This window comes from Leopardus geoffroyi, chromosome A1, assembly GCF_018350155.1.
Source record: "Leopardus geoffroyi isolate Oge1 chromosome A1, O.geoffroyi_Oge1_pat1.0, whole genome shotgun sequence".
NCBI classification, from domain to species: Eukaryota; Metazoa; Chordata; class Mammalia; order Carnivora; family Felidae; genus Leopardus; species Leopardus geoffroyi.
In genome coordinates, this window is record NC_059326.1 from 201,922,308 (window position 1) to 201,935,125 (window position 12,818).

Consider the following 12,818-nt stretch of genomic DNA (forward strand, 5'->3'; position numbering starts at 1 on the left):
AAACCAGCTGATAGCTAGCTATACTTATTTAGAAAACATCGTTATTTACAAAAGCCCTTCCACTTCTACAAAGAAACAGCCAACTTCACTGGTGCAGAATAAAATAGGTAAAACAAAACTGGGAGCAAGGTGCAGAAAATACCAATAGCAATTAGGATATTTCTATCACTTACTATAGGAATGAGCTGCCATTAACTGAACCGTAAAGAGCAAACTCCCAGTGAAATATGTAGTAAATGTCCAGGATGTAAAAGTAGTCAGTTCAAATACGTGAGTCAAGAATAGCATTATGGTTAAGAACCATGGCTTGGTGCCATTGTCCCAGGGCTCGAATCTTGTGTATATTGCTTACCAGCAGTGTTGATATTAAATAAATTACTGGTTTCTTCATCTGTGAAGCAGGGGTAATAATAATACCCACCTCATAGGGTTATGATGAGGATTCAATTAAATAATCCATGTAAAACACGTTCAACACACGATCACATAAAAAGCACTCAAAAGCATGTGCCATTAATAACATTACTATTATCTTCTGGAGTGAAGATTGCATTGCCCTAGATCAAGTAATAGACCAGGATCCACAGAGGAACATTAAAAAAGTATAAATGGACCTCCTGAATGGGATAAACTAACGTGACCAAAGCATTCTCCTTATTTTCATTGTAACTACACATTTCCATGTATCACACAAAAATAACAAACTTGCACAAATATTTAATAAACAAATGCTAATTTAGTTAATTTAGGTTTCAGAATAACATTGTATCTCTTCGAGAGAAAAGCTAACTGATAAAAAAATAGTGTATGAGTAGCAAGAAAAACTTTTTATATAGGTTTCCCATAAACAAGTAAAATAAAACAAATATATCATACAATTTGACAGATGATTATGATCATAAATGGCTATTCTATGTTTTTTTAGAGTCTAAATCTTGAAATGCAAACAAGTTCTAATAGAATTGTCTCTTTCTACGCTTTGTAATTTGTCTTTTCAAACATATTCCCAAGAACAGGACAAATTTCTCTTAAAAAGTACAGCAGAATCTAGCATGGTGCCTTATACTTAGGAAGTTTTCAATAAGCATTTATGATGCAGTTTTGAAATGAGGCAGAAGCAGGTTCAAAGTCCAGCTTTTACCCATACTTGCTGAGTGATGCTGAACAAACTGCTTAACCTCCTTCAATCTTAATCCCCTTATTTGTACCATGAGCACAAAAATACACAAACCACAAGAGTTCTGTGAAAATCAAATAAGGAAGCAATATGCAAAATATGTACACACAGTGCCTAGCACACAGCGCTCATGTCATCCGCAAACAAAGATCATTTTCGTTTTTCCTTTACAGCCTGGATACCTTCGAATAATTTTGCTTACCTAACCGCCCTGGCTATAACCTCTAGCACAATGTTGATGAGAAGTGACAAGAGCATCACAAAGAATGAACTAACTTAAAAATAAACTTATCCAAGGTTGTGCGAGACCCGAACACTGAAAACTACAAAATAGGGTATAATTTAAATAAATGGAAAAATTTCCTGTGTTCCTTATGGACTGGAAGGGTTACAATTTTTGTTAACTCAGGAATACTTCCCAAATTGACCTACAGAGCCAGTGCAAAGCCATTCCAACTGCCTTTTTTGGCAGAGATGGACAAGCTGACCTTAGAATTCATACAGAAATGCAAGAGACTCCAAATAGTGAAATCCAATCTTATAAAAGAAATACAAAGTTGGAGGACTCGTACTTCTTGCTGACAAACTTAATGCAAAGCTACAGTAAACAAGATAGTGTAGTACAGGTGCAAGGACACACATACAAGTCAGTGGAATAAAATTAAGAGTCCAACAAGAGACCAATACATCTACAGTGAAATGATTTTCACAAGGGTGTCAATATCATTCAATGACGAAAGAAGGTCTTTTCCACAAACCGTGTGGAGGCAATTGGATACTACATACAAAAGCATGAAGTTAAAATCCAATCTCACGATACACAAAAATTAACTCAAACAGGATCAATGACTTAACTGTAAGATAGAAACTATAAAACATTTGAAAGGAATTAGGCAACAGTTCAATTGATAAATATGGACTACATAAAAATTAAAAATTTTTGTGTGTCACAGGACACTATCAAGAAAGTTAAAAGGAAACCCATAAAATAGGAGAAAATATCTTCAAATCACATATCTAACAAAAATCTAGTATTCAGAATATATAAAGAACTCTTAAAGCGCCTGGATGGCTCAGTTGGTTGAATTCTGACTCTGGATTTCAGCTCTGGTCATGATCTCACGGTCATGGGATTGAGCCCTGCGTCAGGCTTCACGCAGAGCATGGAGCTCGCTTGGGATTGATTCTCTCTCTCCCTCTCTCTCTCTGCTCCTCTCCTGAATGAGTGCATGCTCTCTCTCTCTCAAAATAAATCAATAAACTTTAAAAATAAAAAAGAACTCTAAAAACAACAACAAAAAAGAAATAGTCCAATTAAAAATGGGCGACAGATAAAAACAGACATTTCTCCAAAAAGATGTATAAATGGCCAATAAGCACAAGAAAAGATGCTCAAAATCACTAGTCATTAGGGAAAGCGCAAATCCAAACCACAACGAGATACCACTTCACGCACACTAGGATGGCTATTAGGGGGGATTAAAAAGGAGAATCGAAAGTGCTGGAGAAGATGTGGAGAAACTGGAGCCACCTTATACCGCTGGTGGAAATACAAATGGTATAGCCACTGTCAAAAATAGTTTGGCAGTCCCTCAAACAGTCAGAATTAACAGATATCCCAGCAATTCCATGAAATAATGAAAAGATCATTTCATGATATCCATTAAATGTCATACATCCATACAATGTAAAATTATTACACCATAAAAAGTAATACAGTATTGATACACACTACATGGATGAATCTTGAAAGCATTATATTAAGTGAAAGAAGACAAAAACAAAAGGCCACATAATGTATGGTTCCATTTATATGAAATGTCCAGAGGAGGCAAATTCATAGAAACAGAAAATAGTTTAACAGTTGTCAGGGGAGGAGGGGAGTAAAAAAATTGGGAGTGACGGGTAACAGTTATGGATTTCTTTTGTGGGGGGGGGAATGGAATGTTCTGGAATTAGACAGTGGTAATAGCTGCACAACACATGTGAACACACCAAAACCTACTGAACTGTATACATTAAAATAGTGAATTGCATGTTATATGATTTTATCTCAATTTAAAAATTGCAAAAAAAAAAAAAAAAAACAACACTTGAGATTGGATAATTCCTCCCAAAATGCACACACACACATTGATTCTTATTTCTATACTCCTTCAATAACACCCCAAATGTGTCAGTGATCTGGCATTTCTTGAAATCTTTATTCTGACTCTATACATACTACTGCATACCTCTTCTAACCTCTACCCTTCAAGCATCTTAAATTGTGTGGTTTGAAGAAACACTGTTTTCAAACTTACCCCTGTATATATACACCTGTATACATACACCTGTATCTATATGTATCTCTCTATCCATCTAGATCTATCTCTATTGATATTAATAAAGATACAGATGGATAAAAAATAGATGGAAGGAAAGAAAGATGATAGGTAGGCGCATATAAGAAATACAGTAAGAAATATTTTACTAACATGAAACTACTTGCTCTTTCACAGACTCCTTCAGAAATAGTGATTCACTTGTTCAAAATTATACCATTATGTGTATTAAATAATTTCCTCAGTAGGAGAGCATTTGCTATAAATAAAGTTATTTACTTATTTATTTTTATGTCTCAACTTTTTTTCATTTATATTCTGTATCAACAATGGTATTCTATCAACGAGAACTTACCCTAAGCATGGGGCCATTTTGAAACACGTGTGGCTCATCACAAACCACACAGTATTCATTCAATACAGGGATCCGCTGCTCAGCAAACTCAATTGTCTGGATAAAACAATAAAGAGAAATAATGAAGTCAAGTTCATAAATAATTTGGAAACCCATCAAAAGCTAAAATATTTCTGCAATGGATGGCTTGGCTCCTACCTGCACTAGGAAGCCGCGATCTCGTATTGGAATGCATTTGGCACCATTTGGCTACAAAAAGAAAAGTAAAAGAAGAAAATAATTCTTTAACTTGGAGGATATATAAATTACGCCTTCGACTTTTTGCAACAGTGAATACAAGTGTTATCTAAGATCACCTGTTACAGGAATTAAATCAGTGAGTACGGCATCAAGACTTTAGGATTTCTTTATTATAATATACTTTCTGCCATTACTACTGCAAGTCTTGTCTAAGCTAAATGAATAGTATTCTTAATTTCTGATCTCTAGTAAAAATGGTATTTTTAAATGTACACAAAAGCTCGTTTCCTCTGGTACTCATCGTCAAATGCTCCCACCTCCTCATTTAGACTACTTTAATCTCATTTTACAATGAGAATTATTCTTCCAAGGAAAAATTAGACAGTTGCTGAAGGGGTACAACATTAAACTATTGTACTGTATTAGGCTTAATCATATAGGAAGACAGGAAGACATTTTCTTTTACAGAATATGTGAAATTCTCTTTCTTAGGTGAAACTACCATGGGAAGAAACTTTCTAGTATGCACCACTCTGACATTATTTTCTATATGCCCTTACTGTCTACTTCTGTTAAGAAATGGGCTTTTAAGGATGTCCACCTAAAATTATCAGCATACTTAAATACATTTTCTTAACACAAATATAATTTTACGGTATCATTTACAGTGTAATTTTAGAAATAAATCTATATGAGAGCAGCACAACTTTCTGAAAACGTATCTCATTTGTTTTCAATTTCATCTATGGCTAGCTGTATCCATATTAAGGGTTAAGAGTTAGATATACCCTTGCCCCAACATACACACATGTTTACTAAAAGAAAACATTTTTAATCAACTATGTTATGTAATTAATATACATAAAATAGATTTGTTTCTTTATCTGAAATCAGCTGTAATGTTGATCACTCTAGAGGTAAATTTCGTGTAAGACTGACTCCCAATAAATTCCACACCAAAGGGCTTAAGTGTTAATACAGTTACCTTCTGGCCCCATCTCTCCCAGAAAAACTTCAGGATAAAGTGACTTCAGTTTTATAAAGCAGACACTGAGAGCAGTTTTAAGTGAAGCTCTGGGATACGGATGCAAGTGTTTCTTTTCTTTAGAAGTTACGATTCACGGGTGAAGTTTTCCTAATATATATATTTATATCCCTATAATATTTATATATATGTAAATTTACTTATATACAAATAATTTAAATATAAATATATTATATACTATTATATATTATATAATTATATAATATGTTATATGTTATATATAACAGGAAGGACACTACTCTGAATTTAATTATTAGTCAAACTCTGTCCTCCATCACTTACGTAAGAAAACGAGAGAACAGATAAACCTACTTGATAAAACATTAAAATGCTATGTTTGCTTAAAAGGATAGGCTTTGTGGATCCAATGGGCTTCCTTCCATTTTTAGCAGCATTCATGACCATAATAGGAATTGGGACTAGACCTTAAATCAACAGCTACATTTATTTTTTCAGAATCAAAACGAACATTCCAGCACCAGTTGCACGTGTCTGGTATGCCAAATGATTTCCAAAAAGGAAAAGGAGAAAATTAAAAAAAAAAAAGAACGACAAAACATCTTCTTTCCTCTACCAGATCTTACAAAAACAAAAATCTCTCCTGCACCCTAGCTAACGTTTACGAACTCAAGATGAAAGTATTTACGCACAGCAGGCTGGGAAGATGACGACGAAGAGGGTGTTAAGATACCAATAAGCCCTGAGGTAAGAGAGAGCCTCCTGCCCTCTGCGTTAGGTTCCTTGAAAAGCTCCGTCTTGGATGACTTGGGAGCGCTGGAGTAAGACTTGCTGAGCAATTTGTGGTTTTTCAGTCCATACAACTCTTCCATTCTGAGATTACTGGAGTAAGACCTGCTCAACAGTTTGTGGGGCTTCAGGTTGGCGTTGTGCTCGCATCGCGGATCTCCAGAACAAGACCGAGTCAACAGTTTATGCGACTTCAGCGCCAGGCAGTCCTCTTGCTTGCCAGCTGCAGGGCAGGGCCGGTTCAAGAGTTTGTGCGACTTAATTGTCGTCACCGCCTGCTCAGCCCTGGGGTCGCTGGACAGGGAGCGACCAAAGGTCCTGTGCGACTTGCTGGAGCACACGTCGTCAGCCTTGACGGTACTGGAACAAGTCCTCCGCAGCAGCTTATGTGTTTTGGAGATTCCATCTTGCTCAGATTTCAGCTTGGATTTGCTTTTACCACAACCAGGGGGAGGATAACTTGGCGACCTTCAAAATTGGACAACAATTAATACAGGGCAAATCACGAGTAAAACCACCATGGAAAAGACCTGTGAGGCTTTATCACCTCAACTCTGCTACAACACCGCCTTGCTTTAAATACAGCCCATCCAGCTCAAACTGAAACCAACAGTATGCGTAGAGGGATCACATGGACCGAACTGAATTATATTTTTTCCTGGAAAGCAAAGCAAGATTATCAGCATTTTTTTTCCCCCTCCTATCTATCTCAGAGCTCTATACAGAAGCAATTTTGGTACAGAAAACTCTGTGTGACTAGAAAACGAAGAATGCCATTTTAGTATATTTAACTCACGTTAAGAGAACAAAAACTCTAAATGTAGAAATGAATATATGTTTTTGATGGAACGGATGTAACAGTCTATTCTCTGAAGTCACACAGAAAATAAACAGATGCCACAGCTATACAAAGAATGCTTGAAGTACAATAATCATGGAGCATCACACGCCCAGAATTCAGTTAAGACCATGGTGAAGTCATCTGTTACCTACCTGCGCAAGGTAGTAAATAAATGCAGGGGGGACTTCACCTTCTTGTCAGACAGCTTCTTACTGTGCAGGCAATTGGATTTTTCTTTGCTCTGTTTCCACTGCTGTGTAACAAATGTCTGCATGATTCTGTCAATCCAAAGTAAGTCTGTTATCACAGTTCCAAGGTGATTTAATACGAGATTTCTGTATTACGTACAGCATGTATTTCTCAAAGGAAAATAAATGCACAGTAATTGGTGAGATTCTAATTTAGAATCATACAAGATGTCTCCAAATGTAGGAAAGCATTATACAGAAAATTTCTATGATTTGACTGCCATTTTGGTTAATAACTCATTAATTACTGTGATAGGATTAATAACATAAATGATAAAAGGATGTTCTTTTAAAGAAATTTAGGGGTTCCTGGACGGCTCGGTCGGGTAAGCATCCAATTCTTGATTTTGGCCCAGGTCATGATCTCGTGATTCTTGGGATCAAGCCCCGCACCAGACTCTGCACTGTGAGTGCAGAGCCTGCTTGGGATTCTCTCTCTCCCTCTCTCTCTCTCTGCCCCACCCTCTATCTCTCTCTCAAAGAGAGAGAGAGAGAGAGAGAGAGATATTTAGAATGAAAGCCTTTAGGACCAACTTTAGCTGAAGTTCTTCAGCCAAAAGAAAATTCACAATTCTTTTGTTGGCCAGAAACACAGCCTTAAAAAAATGTTTGATAGTAATTATGCTTTTATCTATTAAGATACAAGTAAAGTCAATTTCTTTTCACTTGATTTGCTTATGCAATTTTCTTCATAAAAAGGGAAATAAAATGAAACTGCAAAAACCATAAGTAAAAATAAACCATGCAAAACTGTCTCTATGGAGAAATACATAATCAGCAAATCTTATCTTTCAGCACAGCCCATTCACCTTTAAATACAGTGTGGTTTAAAAAAAAAATGTGTGTGTCTCTAAAAGCTTTTAGTTACTATCACAAAGCAGGAATTTGCTAACTCTGATCTCAGTATTTTCTAAGTTGAGACCACCGCACATCACTGTTTTATGGCAAAGAATTCTGGAACGTCCATTGTGGATGTGGACACAGCACTGTTTTCTGAGGCTCCCAGGCTGCGACAACTTCTCGGTATCTCACCTTTCAGGTGGAAACAGTGGAGGGTCCCTTAAGGCTGATACTAAAGTAGACATAATATTTTAAACATCATGTATACAATAAACATTTTGATTTTCTTTCAAAAGTCAATTCAGTATTGCCTACTTTTTATGTTCCTCTCAGCTCTCAGGGTTTTTATTATTATTATTATTTTTTTTTTTTTTTTAGTGTTTCTTTATTTTTGAGAGACAGAGTACGAGTGGGAAAGGGGCAGAGAGACAGGGAGACGCAGAATCCAAAGCAGGCTCCAGGCCCTGAGCTGTCAGCACAGAGCTTGACACGGGGCTTGAACTCACAAACCCTGAGATGATGACCTGAGCCGAAGTTGGACGCTCAACTGACTGAGCCACCCAGGCGCCCCTCCTCTCAGTTATTTCTAACACAGATTGCTTTTGGAGCAAAAAAATGGTACCAATATTTACCACGTATAATATACCAAGGAGTAATTTATACACAGATTATTTTTCTATTTTAACTCTTAATGCCCCCAGAAGTAGTAGCTATTATTCACAAATAAGCCAAATGGTTGAAATCTGCCCAATTTCACCTGGTTAATGAGTGGCAAAGCTGATCCAATATGGACTGACCCATGTTAGCAAGTCACTCAAAAGGGACAGGTGTGACCCTTGGCACTAAGACAATTTCTCAAGACCCTTTGGGTTTTATCAAATTAACTCAGATCATCAGAATGTATAACCTCAGACTTCCTACACCGATCTTTAGAAGAAACAGCCATTATGGAATAAGGTGGGGTCTTCCTAAGCCACAGAGGTAGTGAGGAAGAAGAGAACTGCAGTCAATGATGCAGGATTCCAAATTTGCAGTAAATTCACCTTAGAGTTCAGACCAATGGAAATCTTTATTTTGCACTTAATTTTTGAAGATTTTTTTTTCACTCAAGATTTCAGCAAGATTTAAACGTAATAGTAATATTAGGGTCTTCGGTTTTCCCTGTACCTAACCTGCCATCCCCAGTGACCCCACCCTCTGTACCAGGCAGATTCAGATTCTTTTCCTCGTATGGGAAATTGCCATTCCTGTGTACCATTCCCTAAGAAACCTAGTCCATGTTTCTCTTTTACTTGATAGACTAACTGGAACAAAAATATAACAAGTCAGTAGCTAAAGTTCCAATTTTCACATTACATTAGCATTTCTAAAGTGTGACTTCAACATCTAAAACGAGTTAATTCTTAAACTTGGACACCCAGATCCCTAGATGCTCTTGGATTCAAAAGGCGGGAATTAACTGTTCTACGGGAAAGTTAATGCTGTGTTTAAAGTTAATGGTAGTGCAAAATGTACGCATGAGCACGTCTGGTGTAAGGACCACCTCCGCATAATGGAGAGCCGCCATGAGATTTTAGTCCTGGCACTGGTGTTTGTGTTTACTATTATGCTGGCGCCACGGAGAGCTGCTACAGTTGCCACTGGCTGATAATAAAAGAGAAAAAGACTTCAAAGCTCAATTACACAGGATGATGTCATAGTCAGCTACATCAACAAAAGTTCCAAGGTAGTTCAAATAGAGCATAGAGAGTGCACAAGGGCAACGCTGTTGCTTTTTTCATGCTGATTTCAAAAGGAATAGGCACTCAAGGAGCCCGCACTACATGCAGACGGTGGTGGTGAGAACAACTTCGGCAAAACAGTATCATGCATCAGATTAAATTAACGTACTAATTTTACAATCCAAATCTGAGCACTTTATTTTGATTTGCACCTCAGTTATAAATTGAATTTGGTTTACAGATGAACATAAGGGAAGGGAAGCAAAAAGAATATAAAAACAGGGAGGGTGACAAAAATACAAGAGACTCTTAAATATGGAGAACAAACAGAGGGTTACTGGAGGGTTTGTGGGAGGGGAGATGGGCTAAATGGGTAAGGGGCATTAAGGAATCGACTCCTGAAATCATTGTTGCACTATATGCTAACTAACTTGGATGTAAATTTAAAAAATAAATTAAATAAAAATTTAAAAAAAAATAAATTGAATTTTGTTTTAAGTGAAAACTCAACATATGAAGAATCTGAACCTAATTTTATGTTTGTATGTATTTAAATTTAAAGATTTGCAACATTTTTTTTCCTTTTAAAAACAACTTAAGTTTGATCAATGGAAATTCAGTATAAAGTCATACACAGTTTAAAATTATTTCCATGGTCTCTGTTACACTTAGCCTTTGCATGATAGAGATTCTAATGAGGCTGATCACTATACTATATCTCTTAGATATAGTGTAGTATATCTGTTAGATATAGTATAGTATCAGAGCAGAGCCTGATACTGGGTTTGATCCCACGACCCTAGGATCAAAACCTGAGCTGAAATCAAGAGTCAGAAGATCAGCCAACTGAGCCACCCAAGCGCCCCTCTTCCAGGAGCCCCTCTTTTAATGCCTTCACATTCTCCCTATATTCATTCTGTGCTGAAAATATATCCCAAGTCTAATATAAAGCGAAGGGACAGCTACGAATATATGAAAACCAGATTAGTGGATGGGTCAAAAATACTGATCCGATGTCAAACTCTGACTCTACTGCTGTGACACAAGTACCTTGCTTAATCTCTCTGGGTCTCGGTTTCATTATCTAGGAAGTGTGGATAGTGACAGTACCTGCTGGACAAGGTTGTGGTGAAGATCAAGTGAGTTAATGTAGGTAAAGTACTTACTACAGTGCCTGACATACATTAAGCATTGCATTAGCATTGCTGCTGCAATTGTTAAGCTGGTCTAGTTGCCAGAAACAAACCAGATAAAGAACCACAGAAAAAGTTTGATGTGTTCCTTATCTGCCGAGAACAAACCAGAGCAATAATGAGAAAGGGGCTAGATTTTGAATCTGCCTTCCTAACTTGCTATATGTTTCTGGAAAACATATTTCAGTTTCCTCTTTTACTTTATGGTGAAGATGGGTTCAGATGTTTTGAAATCATGTAATTTTAGACCAGAAGGGATCACAGTCAAACTCAGTTATTTACAATGAAGGAAAAGTACGTTAGATTAAAATTTATCAGGAATCATTAAAAAAAAGTTCTAGTCCATATACTAAACTGTCCATACAACTAAAATTTATGCACAGAGTAACCTTTTTTAAAATGTTAACCACTTAGATGGAAATATTAATAAAATGTTACATATTCTACAAAGTGATTAAACAGCAAACATAGAACATAGCTTTCCTTAATTTTTCAGAGTTGGAATTTACACATCACTTCTTTTTCTGAGCCCAAAAGATATACTCAGACATCATTAAGGAGCAGAAAGTCATATATTCTGCATTTTTATAATTCTTGTCTTATTTGGATCAACATTTCACTAAAAAAAAAAAAAAAAAAAAAAAGTTAGGTGCATAACAAAAGTGCATAAAGTTAAGAACATGGACTTTGGATAATCAGGTGTCAATACAGGTTCATCAGCTGTAACACACGTATCACTCCACTAGGACACCCTGATAGCAGAAAGGCTATGCACCTGTGGGGGCAGGAGGCATATGGAAAATCTCTGTATCTTGTCCTCAGTTTTGCTGTGAACCTAAAACTGCTCTATGAAAATAAATTCATCAAAATAGAAAAAAAAATTAACAACAGGAAGAAAATTGGGTGAGAGGGAAGAAAATCAGAGGAGGGGGAATAAAATTATGTGCCAACTTGGATGGAGTAACACAGGGGCAGGCTCCATGCTCATTAGCTCCAAGACCTGTAGGATACTGGCTCAACACAGAAAACAAAATCTAACTGAAAAAACAAAACCAGTTCCACTGGAAAAGCATACCTCATCCCCGTCCAGGAAACTGAGAAAATTCCTCAGTCTTATATTTCTTTTTATAAGGACTCAAAAGTCCTTATAGAGATCACATTCTATGTGCTAACCGTATGTTGTAAGTTGAATTTAGTTTTAGAGATGTACGATTCAAAATGTTAAGGGTTTATTATCCAATTTTTATATGATCATATTTAAACCTAACAGTAGGAATCTGCAAGAATTTGCAAGAATACTCCCTTATCTTAATTTCCTTTCACATGTAAGCCACACATAACTCACATTTGAGCAATGTAAACTCATAAAAACTTAGATGATTCTAGAGCTCTATAATATGTACAACCCTTAATACCTACCCCACATAAGCTTCCTTTTACATCTGTAATGGTCAGGTAAAATGACCACAATAAATTCCCTATTTAGTCAATGAAATAAAGTTTTTGAAAGTACTTTCTCTTGGAACATTGCTCAATTAAAATCCATTAAAATATAGATGAACACGTCAACTGCATCATTATGGAGGGTGTGAACCATGTGTTTAAACATAACAATAATCTAATGATCTCTCTTAATATAAATTGAGGTAAAATTTGTATATTCAGAAGAATAAATAATCCTTTGGGAATTCTCCAGTAATACAAATTCTTAAAGCTGACGTATAGGATAGGATTTAACAAATTTGTATTGTGACTATATGCTAGTATGTTTTAAAAGTCAGTTTGACTGGATAATTTTGTTTATACACTATAAATCCATTGCTTTAGTCAAGGTCCAGAGAGAAACTAAAGGGTTTATTTAAAGATGGAATGTTTCAAGAATGTAGGTTAGGAACTAAGGACAGTACAATAGCCCAGGGCAGGTGGCTCCTAATTGTTACCACCTCTAGGCCCCAGTAGCAAGCACGGGGAACTAGTAATAGAATCCAGTAAGAGAGAGAGTCAGTCATGCAAAGGCTGTGGCCTAGAGTAGAAAAGAAAGCTTCAGTTGAAGGACTAGTCAACTCAAGGGGACCTCTTAGGGTGGA

At 36.4% G+C, this 12,818-nt stretch overlaps 1 protein-coding gene across 2 annotated transcripts in view; it reads right to left on the reverse strand.

The window, feature by feature from the left end:
• PARP8 (poly(ADP-ribose) polymerase family member 8) overlaps positions 1 to 12,818 on the reverse strand; it is a 184,009-nt gene that overhangs the window by 40,526 nt on the left and 130,665 nt on the right. For both annotated transcript variants that reach the window (XM_045438414.1, XM_045438423.1), the window contains 4 exons: positions 6,882 to 7,007; positions 5,792 to 6,356; positions 4,055 to 4,105; positions 3,857 to 3,952 (listed from right to left, as the gene is read on the reverse strand). In XM_045438414.1, coding sequence (XP_045294370.1) covers positions 3,857 to 3,952; positions 4,055 to 4,105; positions 5,792 to 6,356; positions 6,882 to 7,007 — 838 coding nt within the window. The remainder of the gene's footprint in view (positions 1 to 3,856; positions 3,953 to 4,054; positions 4,106 to 5,791; positions 6,357 to 6,881; positions 7,008 to 12,818) is intronic.